Here is a 27,088-nt window from a genome sequence, read left to right as displayed (position 1 = left end):
TACTTTTGACATGTAACATGCAGTAGGAGTATCTACCACGCTGAAATTCAGCTCAGTACTGTGGTATCCCCAAAATCCAAAGGTGCCGAACATATGCTTCATAATTACCACTCTCTGGCACAAGCAATGTTACTCCTCCCTCCCCGCATGATGCTGGCTAGCTTCTGTGGGTTTTTAAACAAGCAAGATGTAGGCTGTCCCTGCAAGAATCACAGCTGGTACTGCAACTGAGCCAAATACCTATCCCAGAAAGCACCACTCCATGCAGCTCATTTCCAGGTGTACCAGCATCACCCAGTCAACCTTAAACTAAGGAATTTTGAGACATTCAGTAGCACTTATTCACTTACCTAAAACATCACTATTTAATCAATCAAAGAATAGGATGGGAAAAATTGTGAATCCCCAAAAACAAACACCCATTCAATGCAGGGTAAACATAACCTGGTACTCCAGGTTAGGTAACAAACATAGGTCAGCTCTACATCAGACAAGTAAGAAGCACATACACTGCAACAAATGGCACTTAGAGATACCTCTAGAATCCCATTTACCACATTCCACAATTCAGGATATTAGTGAAGTCGACCAAGAAGATCCTTTTTTAAAAGAACAACCCTGCAGTAATGAAATGTTCTGCAGCTACTGCTGTTGCCCCATACTCACCATCATGAGCCACAGTCACACCACCCAGTCCCAATCAAGTTGAAGCAGTATCTCACATTTTCACCCACCACGCCCCTGTAATTTTGCCATTTTCACTACAGTTACTAGTGAAAACCCCACTATGGTGGGTTATTTTTAAGTGAAAAAGTCACAGAAAGAATCACCTTCTCGTACATTCACACATATTTTGTATGTCTCTACAATCTTCATATAGCTCACAGACACACTAAAGAAACAAAAAAAAACCCACTCCAGAAAACTACATTGTTGGGGTTTTATAAATGTTCTAAACAGCACAAAAAGAAAAAGCTGCAGCTACCTAGTAAAACAGGAGGAACTAATCAGGTCAAAAATTTAACTAATCATACAGAAAATGGAATTCATCACTAGTTTTAATCTTGCTTTGCTGTTAGATGTTCAGCTGCACCTCTCTGCCCCAGTAAAACAAAATTGTTTCTCACTGTTACTTGTAAAACTCCTTGCACAGCAGTTACACATGCTAAGTAACTATACATATATATACATGTATAACGGCTCAGGATTTGTATCTTTTCATTCTCAAATGCGAGAACTGTGAGGGGTGCTGTGGTTCTGTGCAAGACAAACCTGATTCACTAAGCCTTTTTTTTTTTTGCTGAAAAGTGAATTAAAAAAAAAAAGAGAGAGAGAAATGTGTATTTGTTAATTATTCAAAGTTACCTTAATTATCTGGATACAATAGCACACATTTTGCATGTAAAAATGAACAGAAATTGCATATAAACAATTTAAAGTTAGTTGGTACACAGCACCCTAGAAGGAATCACATTTATGTCCTTATAAACCTGGCCATATTGGATCAGATGTAGTTGTGCAAATATGTGTAGTGGTTTAAACCCAGCTAGATGGCTTGTTCACTCACTTCCCCCCCCTTCTTGCCCTCCCCCTACTCCCGGAGGGACAGAGAGGAGAATCGAAAAGAATGCAACTCCCACGGGTTGAGATAAGAACAGTTTTAGTAACTAAGGTAAAACACAAATCACTACTGCTACTACCAATAATAACAATGATAAAGGAAATAACAAGGGAAGAGAATACAACACCTCACCACCAGCCAACCGATAACTCACCCCCCTCAGCCCAACCAAGCTCTGACCGATACCTCCTCCAACCCTGCCGTCTACCAGCCCTTCCGGCTAACTCCCAGTTACATCCTGGGCATGACGTGCTGTGGTGCGGCATACCTCTTTGGTCAGTTTATGTCAGGTGTCCTGTCCCTGCTTCCTCCCGGCTTCCCCTCCTCCCTGGCAGACCATGAGGCTCACAAAGTCCTTGGCCAAACCAAAACATCACTATCAGCTCTATTCCCAGGCCGAAAATCAAAACATTGCACTGCACCAGCTACCAAGAAGGAGAAACATGACTGCTACTGCTGAACCCAGGACAGCAGGAAAACCAGAAAGTATTGCTTGTCTGATTATGTGAAGAATGGCAAATAAAAGATATTATTTTAGGCATCGTTCCTTTTATTTTTTTATGTGCTTTGCTTTTGAAAGTGGAAGTAAATGTCTTTCAAAACAACATCATGCCAACATAGACTCACAGAATAAATAGTAAGGGTTGGAAAGGACCTGAAGATCATCTTGTTCTAACCCACCTGCCATGATCAGGGACACCACACACTAAACCATGTCACCCAAGACTCCATCCAACCTGGCCTTGAACAGGGATCAAGCTCTATTTAAAATGGCAGGTGAAGTTTGTGTTTCATGTCATTTGTCATATGTTAAATGCAGATATGCCCACAGAAAGCTATAAATTCTTATCTATGTATCTCACCAAAACCGTAGGAATGCTTCTTCTGTGACCTAATGCTAAGTGCACAGCTGTTGAGATTAAGGATCTCTGTGTTTCATGGGTGAAGCAGGTGTGAAGATAATTCTGTCATGAGGCGTGAAAAATACTCTTGCATCACTTGGTGTCCTGGTATAAACTCAGTCAGCCACACAGTCTCTCTGTCATTCCCCCCCTTCTCCTTCCCCCCGCTCCTGGAGGGATGGGAAGGAGAACTAAAAGGATGTAACTCCCACGGGCTGAGATAAGAACAGTCCAGTAACTAAGGTATAACACAAAACCACTGCTGCTACCACCAGTAATAATAATGATAAGGGAACTGACAAGGGAAGAGAATACAACCGCTCACCACCTGCTGACCGATACCCAGCCCTACCGAGCAGTGATCTAACCCTTCTGGGTAACTGCCCCCAGTTTATATATTGGGCGTGTTGTGCTGTGGTATGGAATACCTCTTTGGTCAGTTTGGGTCAGGTGTCCTGTCTCTGCTTCCTTCTGGCTTCCCCTCCTCCCTGGCAGAGCATGAGGCTCACAAAGTCCTTCGCCAAACCAAAACATCGCTATCAGTTCTGTTCCCAGGCCGAAAGTCAAAACACTGCACTGCACCAGCTACCAAGAAGGAGAAACATGACAGCTACTGCTGAACCCAGAACAATATGTCTTTCATTTTCTCCAGCAGTGGCCAAATCACAGAACGGTTGAGGCTGGAAGGGACCTCTGGAGATCACCTAATCTAACCTCCCTGCTCAAGCAGCGTCACCTCAAGTACATTACTCAGGATTGTGTCCAGACGGGTCTTGAGTATTTCCAGGGAAGGAGACTCTACAATGTCTCTGGGCAACTTATTCTAATGCTTAGTCACCCTCACAGTAAAGTAGCTCCTCGTGCTCAGATTTTCCTGTTTTAGTTTATGCCCATTGCCTCTCATCCTGTCATCACTGAGAAGAGCCTGGCCCCATCCTTTTGACACCCTCCCTTCAGATACTTACTCCCATTGATCCCCCCCGAGACTTCTCTTCTGTGGGCTGAACAGGAGCAGCTCCATCAGCCTTTCCTCATAAGAGAGATGCTCCAGACCTTAATCATTCTAGCCCTTTGCTGGACTTGCTCCAGGAGCTCCATGTCTCTCTGATACTGGGAAGCCCAGAACTGGACACAGCACTCCTCATGAAGCCTCACCAGAGAGGAAGGCTCACCTTCCTCTACATGCTGAGAATGCTCTTCCTAACACAGCCCAGGATACTCTTGGCATTCTTGGCCACATGGGCACATCGCTGGTTCATGGACAACCTGCTGTCCATCAAGACCCCCAGGTCTCTCTGCACAGATCTACATTTCAGGAGGTTGGACCCAGCCTGTACAGGTACAGGGGGTTATTTCCCCCCAGACACAGGACCCTGCACTTCCTGAGCTTGCCTATCAGGATATCATGGGAGAGAGTGTGCAAAGCCTTGCTGAAGTCCAGGTAGACAACATCCAGTTCTCCCCTCATCTACCCAGTCAGTTGTCACATCGTGTAACTTCTTAGTCTGCAATTCCTTATGTAGTTTCTAGATGTCATGGGTTTGTGACATACAATTTTTATTTATAACAAGAGTAAGAAGATCCCACCCTCCTTTTAAACACTTTATAATTTCAAATCTCAACTTTGAATAAATTCATCATAGAGTTGAAGTTCGGAAATAATGACAAAAACAAACAACAAAAATAAATTTAAAAAAACAACAAAATTCTTCAAACTGGGCTGAAAAACTCATCTGAAGAAATGCTTTCAGACACAGTGCTTCTGACACACACCAGAAAGAAGCAGTAGTTGTGCTAATGTAGCTAGCCATTACAGTCTAGCAACAGAGAATAGAACAGGCCTGAAAAACATCATAATCTTTCTTACTAGGCCTGGAGATTCAAACTGGAAAAGCCAGACCAGTTTTAGGTTTAAGTCTTTCCATCACAGCTTTTTTCAGAAAGCACCAACATGCAATTTGGTTGAAAGCCACACTGGCAGTTAATGGAGATGAGAAATAGAATCTTCACCACAACACTGCTTTTCCGAATTAGTCATAAACCACCTTTTCTTTCCCCACTTTCTAAGTGATCTGTATTAACTGCAATTCCCTCTAATTAAACCACTTTCTGAGTCCTTCTGCTTTATGCAGCCACCAGATAGCCCAGTTGCTTTGCCAAAAGATAAGAGATCTGAAGGAGTTTTATGATTTGTTGTTGTGGGGGACACAGGACCATGATGGCCCCATACAACACAGAGACTAGCTTCCCAAACTTTCTGGAAGTTATTACATATGACCCACTAGAAGGAAGCTATGAGTTTTATTAAGTACAGGATGTATGTTCTGTTCTGCAAAAAGATATTTCAAGTTTGAAGTGTAAGTTACAGCCATCTCTAGCCAATCACAAAACAACAGTATATTACCAGACTTCACTAGATTCAACATTTAATACAAATTAATATTACACACTAGCTCCTATACAAGAAGAAATCCAAACAAATACACCATTTTCTATGGATAACTATTGATACAGTCAGGATGACAAAGCACACAACTCAGAGGCAGACACCCAAACCTTCATGAAGAAAATTCATGTATTATTTTCCACGAGCACTTTGGTAAAGGTGCCTAACAAAAAATAAGTGCATATGTACATATCTATATTACGGCATCTACTGTAGAATGAAAACACAGCTCTGTAAGCTGCAGAAGAAACACAGTAACTCCTACTACTGCTATAATGGCAACAACAATAAGCCAGCTGTTGCCAAAGTGAACATGTAAAAGCTAAGTAAAACCCTTATTGTGGGAAAGAATCATAAATTAGGGTTCCTCTCAATGCTCCAGCTACCTAGCTGTTTGTTTTCCCAGAACTTGTAGAAACTTTATTAAACATGAGACCTGCGCTCCTCTGTGAAGATGGTCAGTGGGCTCTTGAGTTTGACAGTCCCCTTTGCTTATAACCATAAATACCAGTATGATGGACAAATTTGTCCTATGAGACAAATGCACAGAAATGGAACCCACAGCAAGAGATCCCACAGACATCAAGTAGCTTTACAGCTGAGTATAACCAACCAAAACTGGCAGTTTGTAAGAAACAGTTTCATGCCCTTGCCTCACAACAGCATTTTTTTATTATCATTATTTCTGAAAAGGAATAAACATGTACAAAAACATCATTGAGACTTCTGCTGGTTTCGTACAACCCAGAGTCAAACAGTCCTCCAGAGGCGGACCAAGGACTCGTGGCAGAGCAGGAGTCCCTCCAGCCAGGCTGGGCACGTCTATGAAGGAAACCCCCTGGGCCCTCAGCCCCGACACTGGCACACCCGCCCTGGAAACAGCAAGTTTCAGAACAAACTCCTGTCCCCTGCTCAGCCACCTTTAAATTTTCCAACACGAAGAGCAGGTACCAAGAACTACCAAAAGCCAGTGGTACCACCGGCACCGCCACAGGGGGATGAGGGCACGCCGGTCATCCCCCTCAAGGGGCCCCACAGCCCACACCAGCACTCGCCTACCCCACTGCAAAAAACAGCCTGCAGCCGCCGCCTTCCTAAAGATAGGACTGACACCCGCTCTGCCTCCTTCAGTCTACCCCCAGCGCCCACCTGGAACTCCAGCCCGTAAATCACAGGCGCATCGTCCTCCATCGTAGCTCTACTATACGGCACACCCTACTGCCCACCGGCTTTCTGGCCCTTGGCGCTGCCCGTCGCTAGCCGCTTCCGGGTGGTGCTTTGGCGCATGCGTAATGCTGCCTATGGCGCAGGCGCTGTGGGGTGCGGTACTTTGAGCGGTGGTGGAGTGGGGGTGTCAGTGCTGGGGCGCGAAGGTGAGGGGGAGCCTGGGTGAGTGTGCGGGCCTAGGGGTGGTTGAGGGACGGGCGAACGCTAAGGTGTCCTTGGGTCCCCAACGCCATGGGAGGGCGGCGGGGCCTACGCGGGTTGGAGGCCATGTCCGCCCTGCCGCGGGGCGGTCAGGCCTGGGGCCCTGCGGCTGTGGGTCTGGGCTCCGGGAGTTGGGGAAAGGCAGCTCTGCTGCTGCTGCTCAGCTCCCTCCGCGGCCGGGACGGGCTCGGCGCCTGCCCTGGTGACTGCCGTGAGCCCCCTCATTTCTTTTCCTGAATGGGGACCGAGCTAGTCTGTGCGGACGGAAAAGCGGATATCGTTCTGTGGTCTTCAATCCCAATGTTTTTGCGACTTACAGAAAGGGAAAAGATAAAGCGTTTTTCAGAAATAATTCTGTAGATAGATGTCAATTAGTGAAATTACTGTATTTTTAAAGCAGGATTTAAGTATTTGCATGATGCTTAGGAATTTCAGAGTGGCACCTGAGCAGTACCTGAGTAGTAAAACTAACACTTGTTTTGGTGGGCATTTCCCACTCTTCAGCTACCATGGAGAGTAAAGAAAGTGATCCTAAGGATGCAAAGAGCACCTCAGATCAAGGTGACAGCAGAGACCTAGTTCAACAGAAAACTCAAGAAGAAATTCTCTTTCATGAGGAAACCATTGATCTTGGTGGGGATGAATTTGAGTGTGAAGGGAATGAAACTGTGTCAGAAGACTCAAATAATTTTGTGGGTAAACTTAATGAACAGATGATGGAGAGTGTCATTATTTCAGATTCTCCAAACAACAGTGAAGATGACACAGGTGAACTTGGTTGTCTCCAGGAGATTGTAGAACAAATGGAAGCTAAAGATAACCAAAAAAAACAAACAGAAGTGGATAAAGAAGAGTTTTTAAGTAATGAGAGTGAAACTGAGCATGAAGAAACCCCCAAAGACATCTCTGAGATTGGAACAGACGATCAAGCTTCTTTAAAGGAAGAATCAATTCAGGAAGTGGTGAAGGAGGAACCAAAGTTGGAAAACAATGTTCCTGTTGAAACAAAACCAAATAATACTGATGAAAGAAAACCTGAGGATCAGATATCATCACCCAGTACTAACAAACCATCTTCTGAGCCTGAGCCTATTCCTGTGTGTACAATCTTCAGCCAGGCAAACAATGTTAATAACCAGCCACAATTGTGTCTACCTGACGGTTTTGAGCCTCAGATGGTAAAATCTCCCAGTTTTAGTAGTATAATTGAGACTCCAGTGAAGACTAATCCACAGGTGGTTCAACCAAGTCCTAGTCTAAGCAAATTCTTTGGTGATACTGTTAACACTAATACGTTAGCTTCTGATTTTTTTGATTCATTTACCACATCCAATTTTATTTCTGTTAGTAATCCCAATGCAAACTCTTCAGTTCCAGAGCAAATGTCCTCTCTTTCTAATGGCGGAGACAGTACCTGTGCTTCATCTAACCCAACTTTCTCTGTGCGAAACAGGAGACCTGAAGCAGGTGGTCCTCCATCAGCTCTAGAAACCACTCAGTCCCCCAAGCCATTCTCACAAATCCAGGCTGTTTTTGCTGGCAGTGATGACCCATTTGCCACAGCCTTAAATATGAGTGAACTAGATAGAAGAAATGATGCTTGGCTTCCTAGCGAGGAAACCAGAAATGTTCTAATTTCAGTTGCCACACAACAGTACAGCACCGTGTTCATAGACAAAGAAAATCTCACCATGCCTGGATTAAAATTTGATAATATTCAGGTAAGACAGATACTGTATCTTAGTGTATTATTATATTTTAGAAATGTAAGAACTGTCTAATAAGCTGCATAGGGCTTAATATTGTTATTGATCAGAGAATCATAGAATAGTTGGGATTGGAAAGGACCTTAAGATCATCTCATTTCAACCCCCCTGCCATGGGAGGTTGATGGTCACCTTGTGTGTATTGCTTCAGTCCTTATTAGAAAATGGAGTGTTGCTGCCTACTCACACATGAAGGGGCTAAAACCGGATCTGATTTATTCGTAGTGAAATTTGTTGGGTACATTGAAAATCTGTTGACAGTTTCCGTAGAATCCAACGCTGGATGTACTTTTAGATAGTTTGTTTCTGGTTCTCCTAATTAGATAATTCTCACATTTGGAATGTATGTAAAATCGGTATAAAGTACTACAAAGTCTGAAAGCAGGCAGCTTTGTTTTCACTGTTGCAACCAAGTGGGAAATAACATTTTTCACTGATATTCCAAGTGCTCTCTATAATGTTAACACTAACTGAAATTACATCACTTGTATCTTTCCTAAGCAGTGGAAAGTGTAAGCTGTAAGAAAGATTGACTGCTGGAGCAAGCTACTGAGAAAAGATAACCCCCAAATTAAAGGGAAAACTCCAGATGACATCATGAAGGCAAAAACATAGTAGTGGAAACTCATTTCTTCTGTCAGAGTTCCTACCTAGTGAGAAGGCATGAAGTAGGGTGGTTTTTTTTTTACAGAATTCGAGAAATTTCACTTGGATCTGTTCAGTATTTCTCGTGAAGAAATTTCATCCTGGCTGCTCAGGCAAGGCATCATAATGGATTTTTTTGTGTGTCTGAAATAGGCTACTCCTATTCCTTCATGTCTTATGTGTCTGGATAATAGAATTGTCTGAAGAGACAATGTTGAGGGTTTGCATACTTTAATCCTTAATTGTAGCATAGCAAAGATTATCAATCAGTAGTCAAATACAAGCAGAGGGCACTCTGCAGTAATTTCCCCATCTGCAGGAACTATGAGAAAAGTTTCTGGAGTGAATGAGGTCCAGATTTGTAGCTGAGTTATCTGACAAACCTTAGGCTTCTGTCACAAGCAATACATGATACCAGTTTTAGACGTATGCCATGCTGCTGCTATTTCTTGGGTTAGCTTGATCTTAAAAAATTTCTTTGTCATCACAGAGCCCAGTAATTAGCCCAGTGAAAGAAAACACTGTAATATGAATTTACTCCTCCTCCACACCTTCCCCAAAATTCCGTTAGACCTCGATGAGTGTGTAGCACATCTCTCCTGACAGCTAGTGGGATGGACAGCAGGAAGGATTCTTTCCTCAGGCCCCAAGGATGATGGCCTCCTATTGCAGGCCTCGTTTTTTTACAGTATTTCTTTCTCACCTTCCTCAGTCCAGTCAAGGATTATAGGCTTGTTTCTGCTGATAATTCCCTGAATCTGGACATGTGCATATATGCAGATCTGCCATTTAAGTACCTAATTGAAAATAAATGTGACGGACATTGCCATATTTCTACAGTAAGACCTGATGTAAAGCTATCAGTGGAATTAAAGGGCATTCCTGCTGCCTTCTTCATTGATTATAATTTATAAGCAGTCCCATAGGCATGTCAGCAGGGCAAGTTTTGAAGTGCTTTATGTTTACATAACTTTACTCACTTCCAGTTACTGCTTTTCAGTGGCCTGAGTACATGCCTTGACTGACCTGACAACCCCTGGTTTGGTATCATTGTTCATCATACTTCTAGTACGCAAATTGTGTAGTTAACTGAAACTATAATTGTAGAGTACTTGAAGTGTCAACTAAAACATTGTAGGAGGCATGTTTTCAGTGTTAAATCAGCTTCCAACAATGGTCATGAATGGTTTGTTAATGGCAAATGTTAATGCAAGATGTTAAACCAGGCAGCATACAGTAAACTAAGACTTTTAGTTTTTTCAGTTGGGTGTTTTGGTTTTTTTTTTTGGTTGAAAAATACATTTCCAGTGAACTGTAAGTGTGCTTCAGGGAAGGACTGAAATTTTGTATGATGTGTTGAAGAGCTCAGAGCGTTTTTTTTCCCTGCTCACTCAGAAAGTGTTTGTTCCTATTACAAGTGTCTTGTCTTAAAAGTTAAGTGGATAAATCACATCAAGAAAAATACTAAATGTACTTGGTTTCAGCTGTGTGCTACCTTTTGCTGATGATTCAAGAAACATTCTTTTTTTAAAACTATCTTGAATTGCATATGGTACAGCTTATCTCTATCCATGCCCCTGAGTGTGGAAACAAGTTGGAGTACTGCTTTCTATACTCTTTCCATTATGCCTTACTTCATCAGTTACTGTCTGCTGTCACTATGTCCTTTGTTGCATTGCATTCATTTGTAATGTTTCCTCCTCCAAAGTACTGAGGGGGAAGGGAATTAAAAATTCTTTTGTATTCATGTCATTTTGCACATACTGTCTTTTCTTAATCCTTCAGATTCTTCTGTTCAAAAGATGGAAATTTTTTTTTATTCCTAGAGTAAGTGACAGCATTAGAGTTAAAAATTTTCAATGTAATGAAACAGTAGTTGCAGTCTCATTCCTCAGAAACAAGACAGAAAATACCAGCATATTTCCCATCACTGTCCCTGGGGAAAATGCAAACATTTTATATCATTTATCTTTATCATTGCTAAGCTGTACTGTATTTTATGTAGCTCACCTTGTTTTAGGCAAAAGGCTTTGTGGCTTGCTTCATGCTCTCTGTGCTAACAGCTTCCTACCTCATTTCTTCATGTTAATGTTTTTGTGTTTCTTTAGAGGGATTTTTGCAAGTATTCCATTGTATATTTACATTTTTGCATAGTCACTTTCTGCTTTACCATGTTAAATACTGCATGCTGTTCTAGTTACCATCAGTCTGAAAAGATACGGAATTAAAACAAATTGCAGAGAGGAGGAATGGTGAGGAGTGCAGAGGTTCTCTCTGGTGAGTGGTAGCTAAAAGGAAGAGGACCTTTTGGCTTACAAAAGCAATAATCTAAAAATTGTCAATGTTAATATTTTTATTAATAGATTTTTTATTTATTTTCTAGATTAAAAATGCATAAAAATATAAGATTGGGGAAAATCCTGCAGAAGTAATTTTTGTTACCTGCTTTTGGCATGTGCTGACTTCTAACACCATAAGGGGTTCTCTTGTATATAGTAATGTGTACAGTCCCGGCAAGAATAGGGGACGCACACCCCCCTATACCCTGTCCTGCACTCTGTATTGGCATACATGGTGGCTGAAGGGTGTGTAGACAGTAATATCCAGAGTTTTTCAGTAGCTGCTTGCATTTCTTTATTATCTGTTGAAAATATCTAGTACGCAGAACCATAAGGATGTCAGCCAACAGATGGGAAGGCACAGAAATGGATGATTGAACAACAATTAGAAGGGGAAATTTAGGCACAGGGGGCGTCATATCAGTTACTCAGTTTGTTGCTAGCAAAGCTGGAATAGAACCTGGATTTGGACGCTCTTCCTCTTAGCTGCTTCATATTGTAAAATCTAGAATTAATCTTATCTGTCTTTAGAAATCTGTTCAAACATCTGTGTCTTAATTAGTCTCAAGTCTGAAGTTATTGAGCTCAGATAATCTCCAAGGTGATGATTCCTCTAGTTAGTTCTTTTGAAATTAAGCATAGGTGTTAAAATATGCTGTTCACTTGGGTTTACAGTCTCTCAAAGGTTTTCGGTGGCTACTTAAGGCTGATAATGTGTATGTTTATCTTCCATCAGTAGGTTACACCTTTCAACATTAATATCCATTTGAAAGCACATAAAACTTACTGGTTTTTACATCTTTGAGGAGTATTTTGTCAGATCTTTGAAGGATAATAATGAGAAGCAAATAAGCCTGAATGTCTCTATGCTAACAGAAACCTAAACATTGAAAAAAAGAACATAGCAAATAATGTGGAGTAAATCTAGAAGTTTTCGTTATGATGCTGTAAGCACGTATACATTTAAATTCATGACACACAAAAAATACTGGAAAACAAACATTCCTCAAGGGGAAAGAACTATGTTGCTCAGCTTTAATTCAATATTTTATTTTGCTAAAATAATGTTTAAAAATGTCTTTTCATGTTTCTTCTTTTTCTGTTCCATGAACACCAAGGGAGATGCGGTAAAAGACTTAATGCTTCGCTTCTTGCAGGAGCAAGCTGCAGTGAAGAGACAAGTTTTAAATGCCAACTCCGTAGAACAGTCATTTGTAGGCTTGAAACAGCTAATTGTAAGTAACAGTCTTCATAATTCAATATATGTTAAATACCAAGCTTCCCTCAAGATAATTGGAAGCTACTGACTGTGAGGAGAAGCTGAAAAAAAACTACATATCAGTCTGTTCATGATCCTGTATAAGTACCAGCCAAAGTACAGCAGTGTTTAGTGGGACTGACACTGGGATTTAAATATTTGGTTTTAAATGCCATAGTAAATATTTTTATAATATGCAAAAGTTAGAGAAAAAGCAATTTCAAGTTACTGTGAATTTTATCAGCTCTTAATTTTTATGTAATGTAAATGGTTGCAGAACAGATTTTAATCACTTTTTTTCTGTATCTGTATCTGCCTGTTTTTTCACCTTTTTTTTTTTTTTTTTTTACAAAAGGTAAGACATACCAGTCGTTGTAAATGGTAAGCAAGCTGATGTGGTAATTTCAATGTTTTAATTTTTCACTTTAGTACTGGAAAACTAAACTAAATTACTTCCAATTGAAAGCTTAATTTTCTATTTTTAATTTCCTGTCCTTAATGTAAATATTTCAGACCCGTAAATCGTTACATGTAGCAGCCTTGTGAACCTTGCCATGTTATTTCAACCACTGTGTTCCTGTTTGAAACAACTCTTACATGACTGAGCCTGACTTAGCCTGTTGAAATGTCTAAATATTTTAGGCTCATTTTGGTTTTGAAAAAATGGGTGACACTCTGTATTTTATATTTAACATCTTTTTGATCTCTGTTACATAGTAAACTCCAAAGGAGACTTTTTTTTTTGTCGTGTTAGGAAAACTCTAGATGGTCTGTAAGCACTGTTCAAGAAATTCAGAGGTAATTTTAGAATTCTTAGCTTGTGATATCCATTGTGAAGATAGAAATCTTTCTATTCATCTCAGTGTTGTGCTTAATTTGAGAGTTTAGAGGGGAAAAAAAAATCTTGGTAAGAAAGAAATCTTTGTCTCTGTCAGTGTCAAAGTAGGAGAAGCTTTTTGCTGCGCTTCCTTTCCCTCTTCCAGAAGAGAAGTTTTGATGTATGGGAAGTGTTTTTCTGTTCAGCCTTGTAGCTGTGTCGATGCCAAATGTTATTCTACACTACAGATCATCTTAAATAGAATGCTACCACTGATGCTGTTTTAGCTTTGAGTGTGCTCTTAAGCTCCAGAGGAGCAGGGTCAAGGCTTCTAGGATCAAAGCAAAGATATGCAGCTGTCAGATTTTGGTTTTTCTACCTGTAGGAGATTATTTTCTTTCTTTTTTTTTTTTCTAATTCTCTTATTAGAAGGCGTTTGGGGCTTTTATAAAATTGCAGCCACTCAGGTAGAAGTCAGGATGTTTGTCAGTTTTCAAAGCTTCTAGTCATTAGCTGCTGATTGCTCTTAAGTATGCAATACAACTGTATTTCGGGGGTTTTGCAGAACTATTTCTTTTTATTGTTAGAATAAGTTTGGGGTATTTTTTTCCTTGCAAACATTGCTGGGTTTTTTTTCTGAAATCCTTAATGTGGAAAATTTATTTCAAATTGCCAACAATCTTAAAGTTAAAAGGTATTTCAGACTTAGAAACATTAAAATCCCATGCTAGACAATAGTAATTAAAAAGATGTATGCTTTTTACATACACAGTAGGCCAGAATGACTTGTAGTCAGTGCTCTGTTAGCAGCCTCTGATTTTTCTTTCCTTATGAGTGAATTCCAGCCAAAATATGTTTAATGAATGTGTCTTTTCATAGATAAGGTTTACCCTTTCTATTATTCTAATATTACAATTTGTCTGATCCCTGTTTAGTGGTGCGATTGTTACATATATTGGCACTACTTCCTAGATTAAAAAGGACCACTTATAGGCAATATTAACATCTGGTAAAATAAAAACTAGCGAAAGTTAGAAATACTGCTGTGCAATTTCCATAAAGTTAAGATTTATTTTTCTTTTCCTTAGCTGTTTGGTATCCATGTGAATGAGATAGTTTCAGTCACCCAGTTCAATCACTGGCAGTGATGGACAGCAACTTGAGAGTCTGTTCCAAATAGGTCTTCAGTACAGAAGAGAAATGCATAGAGTTAGGATAGACTTCAGCTTCAGACTGATACCTGTTATTTAGGTGTTTACATGTGAGGTGATGTCTGAACTATTAAGGCGAAGGAAATCTAATCTGTACAGTTACCAATCACATCTAAATTCGATGTGTAAATCTGAGATCCTATCTGAAAATCTTAAGAACTGTCATTTGCTGTAGGAAGACACCAATGGCAGCTGAAAAGTAAAAAACCCCAACAAACAGTATTTCAAACCTTCCTATTCCAGAGAAAACTGTTTCATTTATATCTGGTTACTGTTTTAATCCTATGTGGATAGGAGAAGTATGCTCAGTAGCTGATCAGTATCCCAAATCTTCATGGTCTTCAGCTGCAACTCTGAAACTTCTCTATTCTATTGGTTAATAATGTCTGTTAGTGTATTTGGCTGTTTTAACAAATACATTGCTGCTGCTTTCAAAGGCTATTCCAGATCTTCATTCCTTTGGCAGTTAATCAAAGAAATTCTAATCAATCCCCTCTCAAAACCTTTTTTCTAATCAAAGATAAAGTTGTTTACAACAATTTAAGTGTTTTGTTCTCATGTTGCTTTTTAAGTCATTTCCTCTTCTTAGTATTTGCTTCCTCTCCACTGCTACTTTGTGTGGGTAGACAGTAGAGACATTTCCACTTTTCAGATTTTTTTTTTAAAGGCAAAAAAACCTCTTCTCTAGTCATCTCATCATGAATGTCTTCATAATCATCCTGGGAGCTCTTTTCAGAGCCTCTTCCAATGGAAGCTAACATCTTTTTATTATCACTGTACAGAACTCAACAGATTCTATTGTAAAGTTACATGACTTTCCCTGTTAATTATTGTGGTTTACCTTTTCTATTATTCTGATACTACAAGCTATCTGATCCCTGTTTAGTGATGTGATCCTTACATATATTGCCAATGCTTCCTAGATTAAAACTCAAAATGCAGATACTAGTTTGCCAGAGTCACAAAATAATGTTAAATTTATTCTAGTGTACATCCTTCAGTAGTAACTTCTCATCTGCCTTATAAAAGTTCCAGTAAAAAACATTTACTTGTACAAGTTAAAAAACAATTCTGTGTTGTGTTGTAACTTAACTGACAGTGGATAAGATGAAGTTAGTGCTTTACGCAAGGAATGTTGGAGACAGAAGTCCTTTTTGAGGGATTGTAGTGCAGTCTAGAGAAGTTTCCTTAATTACAATTACAAATGGTATCAGGAAGGTAGTAAGCTGAACTTCCAAATGTGCACCTTTTCTCATGAGACAACCAACAGCAGCATCATTTCTAAGACAAATAGTTGTTCACCAGGAGCTTAACTCAGTTTTATACTCAGCTAATAAAATTGTTTGTTCAGCATGAATTTGAGCCGGTTGATTTGAGTGAGATTTGTAGCAGTAACCCAAAGATAGATAGGTGGTTTACTGAACAACTGTGATTTCACATTTTAAGTTTCTCCTGTGGAATGGGTAACAGTGAGTTGTAAATACTGTGCTGGTAGGGTAATGGTGGGGAGATTGTGCAGTAGAACTAGTTTTACAACTTTGAGGCTTTTAAGCAATATGGGAGTGCTGGAGTGCTCCAGCAAAGTAAGTCCATAAATCTGTGTGCTTATCATAGAAGCGATAACTTGTAAATAGAGTTACGCATCTGTAGAAGCTAAGTGTTTTGTTGTGTTTTTTTTCAGCTGAAAACAGAAAATCTGAGTTGTCAGTTTCTGAAAAGTTTTATTAGCCTGGTATAGGAACATGGATCTACCTCTAGAGCAAATAAATGTAAGCAAGAGCTTGTTTATCTTCACAATTTTGCTTTGTTTTACAGCAGCAAATAAAAATTATACATACAAGGTGCAAGCTGCAATTAGTTTGTTTCCAGCTATTCCATATTTTAGATTAATGGTTTTTCATTTGAACAAATAGCACAGTATTTCTCACTAGAGGCATTTCTGATATTTTGAGTCATAAGGTGTTTGCAGCCATGGGAAACTTATGTCTTTGATACTACCATACCTAAAAAAAGACTACTGGATCTTACCACTATAAATACACAGTGTTTGCCTTAAGTATGCAATCATTTCATCAAGCTACTGGACCAGGAAAGGGTTACTAACTACATTTTCTTAACTGATGTGGAAGTGCTCTACCAATGTAATTTACAGGGGAGAAAAATGTCATAGCTAGTGGAGGAGGACATTTTAATCACTTTAATGGTGTTACATGTAGAGTTAATGACTCCCTTTACGTCTACTTAAAAAAAAATCATATACTATTACTTTTGCACATGATTAATGCTGTGCTGTTCCATATATTTTCAAATACAACAACCTTGGATGCAGTGGTACAGCATATATGTTCACTTTAGTGTTACAAAATTATCCTTAAAAATTGGGGGCAGGGGGCTTTATTTCTAAATCGGTGATTAATTTTCAACATTTTTGCAGCTAATTTGAGAGGAGATGGGAGACACATGTAGCACAGACAGTAACTGGGGGCTTGTGGGAGAGGTTGCCATTCTATACTAAAAAGCATCAATTTATTGGATAAAATTTCAGCAGCTTACCTCTGAGTCAAAATTCTTTTCCTGAGAGACTGAATAAAGTTAAAAATTGGCTTAATGTATCAGGTGAGTTCCCTTTTCATTAAACATGTTTTCTGTAGACATCCAGTCTGCGTAACTCTTCGCTTGACAGAAGAATTCCAGCCATATTTGTTGCATCACCTGAGTTTCACTGCTTTCATTCAGGAAAACAGCATGCAATATTGTATACAAAGGATAAATGTGGACATTTCTGCAATCACATGTCTAAGATCCAGTTTTCTGATTCTTTAAAAAAAAAAAATCAAGCAAAATTGGAGCGCAAGGAGGCTTCCAAGGAACACTTGTGTATGTGAGACAGTGGTATTCAGCTATTTGGTACTACTTTTTTCAGTCCATATCAGTGAATATCTTCACAATAAAACAATAACAGTCTTTCAGATATATTGCAAACTGATAATTGAAGTTCTTATGACACTTTACTAGAAAAGGAAGAAACGCAAAAAAATGTTTTCCAGCCAGTTATTCTTTGGCTTGTATTGGGTCATTTACTCAATTGGAACTTTTCTTAATTTCTGACTCTAAACAATACAACATCTTCAGTGCTGTTCTTGTAGTTGAACTAATACCATTCTATTTTTAGTCACTAGAATCCTTTTCTACTACATCCCATTCCTCCCATTCATCTCTCTTTGTAGAAAATAAGCTTATTTGAAGGCATTGGAATGTATTAAATATCTCAGTTACGTACTTTGACCAAATGGACTAGAAGCACTGCCAGATCTTTAAACGTGAACTTACCAGAATTTGTAACTAATTGTTGACTCCATTTCAAATTATTTTAGGCTGTTTTCTTTTATTGTTTTTAATAAAAGGAGATCACAATAGCCTTATTCAGATTCTTCTTTTGAAAATGGTGGAATGTAAGTCAGTAAAATGAGGATTTGAGAGTTGATCACCTTACACTAATTTTTGTCTCTTAAAGCAGCAGATACAGTATTTGATTAGGTTGGAGGTCAAATCAAAAGAAGCAGTAAGATAGTAAACATACTATAGTTGTTTCAAAAAACAACACAGATTTGTGTGCAAGGTAAGCTGTCACTGGAAAGAGCAAGAAAAAGGGAGGGGAGGAGCTTTGTACTCTGTAGCACACAAGTCTTATCACCTCAAGCTACGTTAAACTTTTAGTTCCTACTTCTGCAGGATAATAGTCTGACAAAATCCTGGAAATACTGTCTACGTTTTTGATTTAAACTTATGGTCATTGTATTCAAATCTCGTCTTAAGAACTTCAGTAAAAAGATAAAAATATATTGGGCTAGTTCTGTCGTTCCTAAAGCAAAATAGAAATCCTTTTAATTTGAAACCTCGTTTACTATGCAGTTTTCCCTGCAGTTTTCCCAGTGTAAAACTCCCTTGGGACCTCTTCTGATTTTGTGAAAACCAGAGTTCTGCAAGGAATAATGAAACACATTGTCTGTTGGTCAGCTAATCTGCTTGTCCTGGCTTTGGTGTGTGTCCTAAAACGATTGCGGTTTTTTCTTTGTTTCTGGTGGGATTTTTTTTGAGTTATGTTATTAGGACTAAAAAATAAAATAAAATCCCTTCACAAGTTAATCATCCTCACTAGTAGTGTGTAAAAGTCACACAAGCTGGTGGCTTCATTAAAAGAGCAGCTTTATATTTTCTGTGGGGAAAAAAACCCAACTTGTGAGTGTCATGTGTGGAGGGAAGTTCTCTTCTGCCAGGCTGATATGGTATTAGTGAGCTATTTGGCAATAATATTTCCTTGAAAGTATTTTCTGTAGGAGAAAATAATGTTCTCACACAATTGCAGCTTTATTTTCAGGAGAAAATAATGTTTTCACACAAATGACCATGTCCTGATCATCACAGAATAATTATTTTATTCTTTGAGAATATTCTTCACTATTTTTTATTCTATATCTGAAGCTGTAGTATCCATATTCACTCTGAACTTCTACTTATGACTTACAAACAAAATATATACCTGTTACTTTCAGGAGCAAGGGGCCTGGATTGTTAGGACTGCACAGCTGTAGACCACAGGAATTGTGAATATGTCTGACCTGCAAGGTTTTGCGGGGTATTTGAAATAACTGGGTAAAGATTTCTGGTGGACTGGCAACTCTGGCAACAGTAAGTCTGGTACAATTTGCCAGAGACAATAATGTCTCCTGCTAATTTCAAATTAAGTTACACTGCCCTGCCAGCAGCCTTCTATTAAGTTTCCACAGAGAATTATGCTCCATGACCAGCAGGCATCTCTGATCTTGAAATAATGATGAATGTTATGTTTCATTTTCCAGCAAAGACTGTTTTTACAATGAATATCACATTTACTTTTCCTGCCAGTCTTGTTCAATAAAGGAAAAATATCTTCTGTCCATGCCTGAAACAGAATTTTAAAAATTGTAGTAGCTAAGTTTGTCACAGATGCTCCATTATTATTTCTGGATCCTAACTCTGACTTGGGAAGAAAAGTTGGTTTTAGAGTCCATGTGTGCTTCTGTTCTAAGGATTAATAAGAAATTAATTTGTCAATGCAGAAGAGGAATAAATTTCACATAAACCGTGTCAATGTCTTTCTGCTTTTCTGAGTTGGTTGATGCAGCTATATATTGAAGGATAAGTGCATTATCAATTCCTGCTCTTCAATAAGTGCATAGGCATCTCAGAAGCTGCTGTACTGCTTCGTGAACTTGCTGACAGCTGACTTCTGCATTTCCAGGTGGATCTTAAATTTTTATCTGGGTTTTGACAATGCAGGGGAGAGAGGTGAGGTTGTTAGTGCATGGTGATCTCAAACTGGGGGCTAAAGAGTATGAAAACTTCAGCTGTTACTACTGTTTTTTTCTATATAGTTGTTTGCTGTACTGACAAGTTTTCTAGACTCTAAACACTGGGGAGAATTTAATAAAATACCAATTCAAGATGAGTCCCTGAACTTTGCAGGCATATATAAATGCATTCTATTCCTTTACGTCTTGCCAGACAATGTGACAGTTTTATCATAATGTTTATCATTTTTTTAATGTATTCAAAAACTGAAAAAAAATATTACTTTCAGGAACAAGACATATTTGATTTATAATGACCTGCTACATACATGTCTCCTGAAAAACTCTTCTGTGAGATAGAGAAGTATGATCGCTTAAAACCTGAGAAACATCAGTCTGTGTTTTAAGTTTTTGGTAGTGCTAGCTATACACATGGCTTCATTAGCATATTCAAGGCAGAAACATTAGTAGGTGTCCTCAACATAAAAAGGACATGGAACTGTTGGAACAAGTCCAGAGGAGGGCCACGAGGATGACCAGGGGACTGGAGCACCTCCCATATGAAGACAGGCTGAGGAAGTTGGGGCTGTTCAGCCTGGAGAAGAGAAGGCTGCATGGAGACCTCCTAGCAGCCTTCCAGTATCTGAAGGGGGCCTATAGGGATGCTGGGGACGGACTCTTCGTTAGGGACTGTAGTGACAGGACAAGGGGTAATGGGTTAAAACTTAAACAGGGGCAGTTTAGATTGGATATAAGGAGGAAATTCTTTCCTGTTAGGGTGGTGAGGCACTGGAATGGGTTGCCCAGAGAGGTGAATGCTCCATCCCTGGCAGTGTTCAAGACCAGGTTGGACGAGGCCTTGGGTGATATGATTTAGCGTGAGGTGTCCCTGCCCAAGGCAGGGGGGTTGGAACTAGATGATCTTAAGGTCCTTTCCAACCCTAACTATTCTATGATTCTATGAATATGACAAGGTAGTTTGACTTGTTTAGGAATGTTGGTTTTTTTAATGAATTAAAAAAATGTATTAAAGAATATTTGAAGTTAGTCATGCAGTGGAAGTTCAGATGTTTACATTTTATAGGTGAAGCAGTTGCTATTGTTCTGAATTTATTGGTTGCTGCATTATATTGTTTCTTGTTCTTTGATCTTAATTGATAGGAATTCTGTGTTCTGGGCAATGTTAGCAAAGCCTATTTTCATTAAATAAATTATACTAGGGGTTATAATCTGAAATACTTAGTCAATGAGGTAGGAATAGGCATTAAATACTTTATAACAGTAGAGGAACTTGGCTGTGATTATTGAAATATGGCCAGCAATTCTTATTGTCCTTTTAAGGAGAAAACAGAGTTGTGGATATTATAGTATACTCAAGCATATTAGCAAACATGATATAGCTTTAAGTTTAGAATTCCATATGGTGGTGTGCATATCCTTTTGTTTTAGCAATCTGATAATATTAATGCTTGATTTCCCTTTCTGCCTAATTAGATGTGCAGCTTTGACAAATGACATTCTGCTTCTCACCGGCCAGCTCTCCTGACCTTGTCATTATTACTGATGGGAGCCTGTGGTTGCTTCGGGCAAAATAAGCAGTTGTGCATTTTAGGGACTTTATGATTTTGCTACTTACACTTTTCTTCTTCCCAGAGCAGTAAAAACTGGAGGGCAGCTGTTGACTTGTGTGGGAAGCTTCTCACTGCCCATGGTCAAGGCTATAAAAAAAGTGGACTGCCTACTAACCATACAACAGATTCTTTACAGGTACGTTTTAAGATACACCCTTGTCATTTTTTTTCAACAATATTCACATTAACTTTTTTTTTTAACATGATCAAACTTCTTTTTGTAATTTTTGCCCAAAAACTGAGCTTATTAAAGCATTTTAATAAGTCACTTTTTCTGTTTGCTTATGTAAAGTAGGTCTTTACTTAAAAAGGTAGTCACACTAGTAAAGAGAAATATGTCGTGCTATTTTGGAAGATTCATTTTGCTAAAGTTCATGGACACTATCTAGACTGTGAACATTGTAATAAGATTTAAAATGTTAGAAGTATGTTTTGTGATGATAAGGAAATAATAAAGGATCGTGAAACAGTACAAGCATTTTACTGAACAAAATGTGACCTGATGACAGCATGGTTCTGGCCCTAGTAACTGTAACGCTCATGGAATTCTACCGAAATCATAACAGATTTTAAAAATTGCATAAAATTGGAAAAATGATTAAAAAACAGTTTGATAATTCTTACATGCTAACTCAACTTAGACATTCTAATTTGCAATAGCAAGCTCATTTTTAAACTTCAAAACTTTTAAAATTCAAAATCTCAATACCTTTACAAACAATTAAAGTATTAGTCTTCTATGTTTTGTTTTAATAATCTTGTGAAAAGTATTCAATGAAAGCATGTAAATATGCTCCTCGTTCTTATCAGTTAGTGACACACTCTTTACTGAACTTTATCAGAAAAAAAATGAAAAGTTGAAATTGTGTTTGATTAGCGTGTTATTGAAGCTAATAACAGAACTTGTCTTTTCCTCCTTTCATATGTATTAATTTTTAGCTGTGGTTTGTGAGACTGGCACTGCTGGTAAAACTGAGTCTATTCCAAAATGCAGAAATGGAATTTGAACCATTTGGAAATTTAGACCAGCCTGACCTTTATTATGAGTATTACCCTCATGTATATCCTGGACGAAAAGGTAAGATACTTGATTTTTCCTTTTCATTTTTGCCAGCCATTATAAAATAATGGGTTCAGGTTTTTTTAATTCTAAAGCATTTGTGAGCTTTGAATGTTTTCCCCCCGAAGAACATGATTGATTACTATATTAAAGTGTTGTTTGTGTTACGGAGGTATCAATAAGGAGTAACAATAAGGGGTAAAATTATTCCATCACAGTATAGGTAGGCAGTATATTTCATGATACTGATACAACATTGATTTGAAAGAGGAATGCTTTTAAGAAGTAAATACAATAAACTAGTTTATTTCTAGGGTATTGTGCTTTTTAAAAAAGCCAAACTTTAATAGTCCATTTTAGCTAGAAACATGTTGTGAAAGGGGATGACTTTGTAGAAAGAGAATATATAAGCTTTTCCTCTTATATTTTTCCAGGTACTGTCATTATGTTATTTTTAGCATTCATGTGTTCATGCACACATGATAATGCAGGTGTTATTTTCTTATGTTTCCTGGATTGTAGGATTTAAAAAAAAATAGAGCTAGTTTAATAATTTTCCTTCATAAAAATCACTAGTTATATGTAATATTATTTCCTTAGTAATTGACCAGCCACAATTCTTCATAAGCAGCTTGTCTTCAGTTTCAAATGCACTACTTCCCTACTTGCTTCAAATAGGCCATAAGTTAACCATATAGTTCTATTAGCCAGGGTATTCTAGTCCTCCAGGAGTCTGGGTTTGAAAAGTTGCTCTTCCTAAGAGCAATTTCACACCTGTTTAGGCTTTTTTAAAAATTCTTTTTTTCTGAATCTGTTACTTAGAAATAAAATACTCTCTGATGCAAGTACATCATTGAGTGATCATACTGTTCTTTGGCTTTCATATTTGAACCACAATGTATAATAAAATTTTAAGAGTTGAAATAGGCGGTGCCCTCTCTGAAAAAAATACAGTCTATTTTACATAAGATGCTGGAAGTCTCAGTGGAGCAACCTAAAAAGATACTGACATTTTCAGGTTGCTGAGGTGTCGTGGTTTAAACCCTAGCCAGACAGCTTGTTCACTCACTCCCAGTGAGTGGTGCCGGCCTGAGAGCAATTGAGGCCCTCCCCCCCACCCCGGGCCTCTCCCCTTCCCCACTCCCGGAGGAACGGGGAGGAGGATCGAAAGAGTGCAACTCCCACGGGTTGAGACAAGAACAGTCCAGCAACCAATGTACAACACAAATCACCACCGCTACTACAAACTACAACAATGATAAGAGAAAATAACAAGGGAAGAGAATACGATACCACCGGCCAAGAAACGAGTCCCACGCGGAAGCCCGTGTCCTTCTGGGTAACTCCCAGTTACCCCCCACCCCGAGCATGATGTGCTGTGGTATGGAATACCTCCCTGGCTAGCCTGGGTCAGGCACCCCATCTCTGCTTCCTCACAGCTTCCCCTCCTCCCTGGCATGAGAGCATGAGCCTCACAAAGTCCTTGTTCAGGGTAAACATCACTTAGCAACAACCGAAAACATCGGTATCACCAACATTGTTCCCAGGCTGGAAGTCAAAACACAGCACTGCACCAGCTACCACGAAGGAGAAACATGACTGCTACTGCTGAACCCAGGACATGAGGAAAGAAAGTTGGTGTCAAGAATGATCAGAATCTCTTGCAGAAGACTGTTTCATCTGTTAAGTGATGCAGATCCGTTGTAGCCAGCAAGGCTAATATGGACTGCCTGGAACAAATCCTTCTGACTTTACTTAAGATCTTCCAGGCAAAGACAGGCAAAAATGTCCTCTTTTATCTTGAATACATTCAATCCACTGAGGAGAAACTGTGTTATTTTTAAGAGAGAGAGAGTTTTGGTCATTAGTTTGGTCAGCTCTTTGGATTGGGTTATCTTTTGGCAGCTGTGCACATGATGCCTTGCTGCTCAGGAGAAGTAGTTTTCCCCAGGCCATATGCATATTTCCACATCTTTTTCAGTATTAAAAAAGTTATTGTGCTTAAGGAAGAAATCCTCACAGGTCATGTCAGTATTTGAGGTATTTCAGTCCTCATGGCACAGAGCATGTTCTGGGCAGTCTAGCTCGCTGTTGCAGGAGCCTGTCCTGTGCCTGAGCTTTTGATCCAAACTCTCTTTGCAGCAGCCACTCAACCAGTGCAGCTGTTTCATACAAATTATGAAGGTATCTATGGTAAAAAGGTGAGCATAAGGAAAATACTGTATTTCATTATTATGTTCCTCGGTTCATTTTTAACTGTTGAACATACCAACTGGAATCATAATCTGATCATTTCTAAGGAAAATACAGTCAAGGTTGCACGGAGCTGACCTGCTGGTTGTAGCTATCTCATATCAATACAATGTGATGAAGATGAAGGAAGAGCTATCAAACCTTCCTTATGTACTTTTGAGGAGAGAGAGATGTTGTTTGCAGGGATTTAGGAAAGAACAAGCAATTCTCTTCTGGCTAGCATTAAATTAGTGGATTGTGGATGAAGGAATTTTGTATACGTGCATCCTTAAGCAGCTAATTTAAATAATAAAAGAGATAGAAATCAATCATGTGTTTTGATTGTATTAGAACGAACACACAATCCACTGCTGTTTGGTAATTTTACATACCATTTTGTGGTGTAACAAGCATAAAAGGAACAGCTTTGTTTCAGCACTTTAATTTTGATTCATGGTATATAAATGGAGTAAGCACTTAAAAATCAATTTAATAAATGAGAGTATAGATATAATGTACACATTAATTGTAAAACATCTAATATTTTGTATAATTTCTTTGTATTCAAAATATAACAAGAAATGTAATGAATTAGGAAGTTTTCTGTGTTTTCTATGCTTGAAGTAAGGAAAGCATATATACCTGAGCAGCAGTGAGGGTAGTCTCTCATCCATTAATCTCTGACAAATATATCTCAAAGAATTTAAAGTAAATTCCAAGTAAATGTATGAGGAGTAGAAGATGATTGTCCCATTAATTTATCTTAACATGGCCAACAAAGTAATCTTAATTTTCTTCTGAAGCCCTCCCAAGGGTTAAGGGTTGTGCGAGGGTCCCCCTAGTGTTGTCATCTTCATGGCTCTAAGATCTAATCTTTCTGAAATCTTCCTTGCCTAATTTCTATGGTCTCTTCAGTCATCTTCATTGCCTGTAGGTGTGCACCATCTGGGGGGTGGAATCTGCTGGGATCCTTCTATCAGCCAGTGAAATTAGCTAAGTTCTTCTTTGATCATTCCTGTTTGATATGGGGCAGAGAGCACACAATTCTCATTTTCTAGTGAAATCTTTAAATTGTTCAGTTGCACACTTATTTTTTCTAAATTCATCTGCAAGCAAAGTCTGATTTTTGTATACAATTTTTTTGTCTTCTGATAGGTCTGTACTTAGGTCAGGAAGTTGCTTCCTGCATATCTCTGTTGTACTGTGAGGTACATAAGTCTGAATTTTTGTCACCATTCTGATGACTAATGGCTTTCAGGATTTTATTTCTTCATTTTTTTTTAAGATTCTGTCTTTATCTTTACAATTCTCTTCATTCTGTTTGTTTCTGTGTTCCTCATGATACTTAGTAAACTCTCTTAGGTGATAGATTGGCTAACCTGAGGTATCCTTCCCATTGGTAATGCTGATGTGTTTCTGAAAGAGTGAGAGCCAGTGATTAAAATGGAACATTAAAATGTTATTTCATTCTTTTATGAGATAATTTGGTCTTGTTTCTGGTTAATAGACCAGTAAGTTATAGAAAAGTTCATGCTACCAAAATCAGTGTTCTAAAGCTACAATAATTGAGACTAATTTATTTTGAATTACGAAGGAAAAAAAAAAACAAACAACCAAAAAACAACAACAAAAAAACTATACATAAGTGAAAATAGGACTTTTATTCCCCTTACCAGAGGTTTATTGGCTTGGGTTTTTTTTTCTTTTTCCTTTCCCCTTTTCATTCTCCTTGTGATGATACAGCATCATCTGTACTTTTCTACCATGAAATCAGTCTTTTGTTGTCTGGTGGCAAGTGCCTAAATAAGGAACATATTGTTAAATATTTATTTGTATGTGCTGTAGAAACTGATTTCATACTGTACACCTTCCCATGAAGCAGCACAAGTGTTGGGTTTTTTGAAGTGTGGCTCTAGTGTGACCACGGGGATACATTAATGTGTTGCAATAGGCTGACACTTTCAGATGGATAGTAACAGTTAAAAATATATATATACATAATATATAAAACCCATATGTTTCTCTCAGAGTAGTGCAAGTCTAGACATCACATTATTGTTCTAGCGTATTTCACCAGGTCTGTATTAATATCCACTGTAGTTAGAAGTTTTAGCAGAAATACGTTAAGAAATTGGTACAAAAATACATGGATGTGTGAGATACTATTTTTTATGTGTCCTTATTTACTTAAGCAGTGCTCTTAATTTGTTTCATCTATTCAGCTTTGAAATTCAGATCCCCCTAAAGGAATCCTGTCCTGCCTGGTCTGGAACTGTTATTGAAACTCATGTTGTAAACCGATTTTCAGTGCTGATGTCTAAGGTGAAATGTAATAAATTACTATTATAACATTGAATAAGCTCATAAAATAGCAAAAGGATGTAATAGGAGGCTTGTCATAT

The 27,088-nt window shown here is 38.5% G+C and overlaps 2 protein-coding genes across 8 annotated transcripts in view; one reads left to right on the top strand and one right to left on the bottom strand.

Annotated features, from left to right (window-relative positions):
• The window catches only part of EIPR1 (EARP complex and GARP complex interacting protein 1), a 91,931-nt gene extending 85,681 nt beyond the window's left edge, over positions 1–6,250 (bottom strand). For all 4 annotated transcript variants that reach the window (XR_009967782.1, XM_062634601.1, XM_062634602.1 and 1 more), the window contains exon 1: positions 6,119–6,250. Coding sequence is in view for 3 of the 4 variants with exons in the window: in XM_062634601.1 (XP_062490585.1) it covers positions 6,119–6,160 (42 nt within the window). In the remaining variant the exon portion in view is untranslated. The remainder of the gene's footprint in view (positions 1–6,118) is intronic.
• A 587-nt stretch (positions 6,251–6,837) lies between these two features.
• Positions 6,838–27,088, top strand: part of TRAPPC12 (trafficking protein particle complex subunit 12) — a 55,553-nt gene continuing 35,302 nt past the window's right edge. Inside the window, exons 1-4 of one of the 4 annotated variants that reach the window (XM_062634599.1) lie at positions 6,841–8,118; positions 12,266–12,382; positions 21,417–21,530; positions 22,334–22,472. In XM_062634599.1, the coding sequence (XP_062490583.1) occupies positions 6,907–8,118; positions 12,266–12,382; positions 21,417–21,530; positions 22,334–22,472 (1,582 nt within the window). In that variant the 5' untranslated portion in view covers positions 6,841–6,906. Of the gene's footprint in view, positions 8,119–12,265; positions 12,383–21,416; positions 21,531–22,333; positions 22,473–27,088 lie in introns of all 4 variants that reach the window. The other 3 variants (XM_062634596.1, XM_062634597.1, XM_062634598.1) reach the window with 3 other exon arrangements.

The sequence above is a fragment of the Pezoporus occidentalis genome, unplaced genomic scaffold (genome assembly GCF_034315485.1).
Source record: "Pezoporus occidentalis ecotype Australia unplaced genomic scaffold, CSIRO_AGI_Poc_V1 ctg43, whole genome shotgun sequence".
Taxonomy (NCBI): domain Eukaryota; kingdom Metazoa; phylum Chordata; class Aves; order Psittaciformes; family Psittacidae; genus Pezoporus; species Pezoporus occidentalis.
Note: the sequence above shows the minus strand (reverse complement) of the source record. Positions and strands in the feature narration are given on the sequence as shown.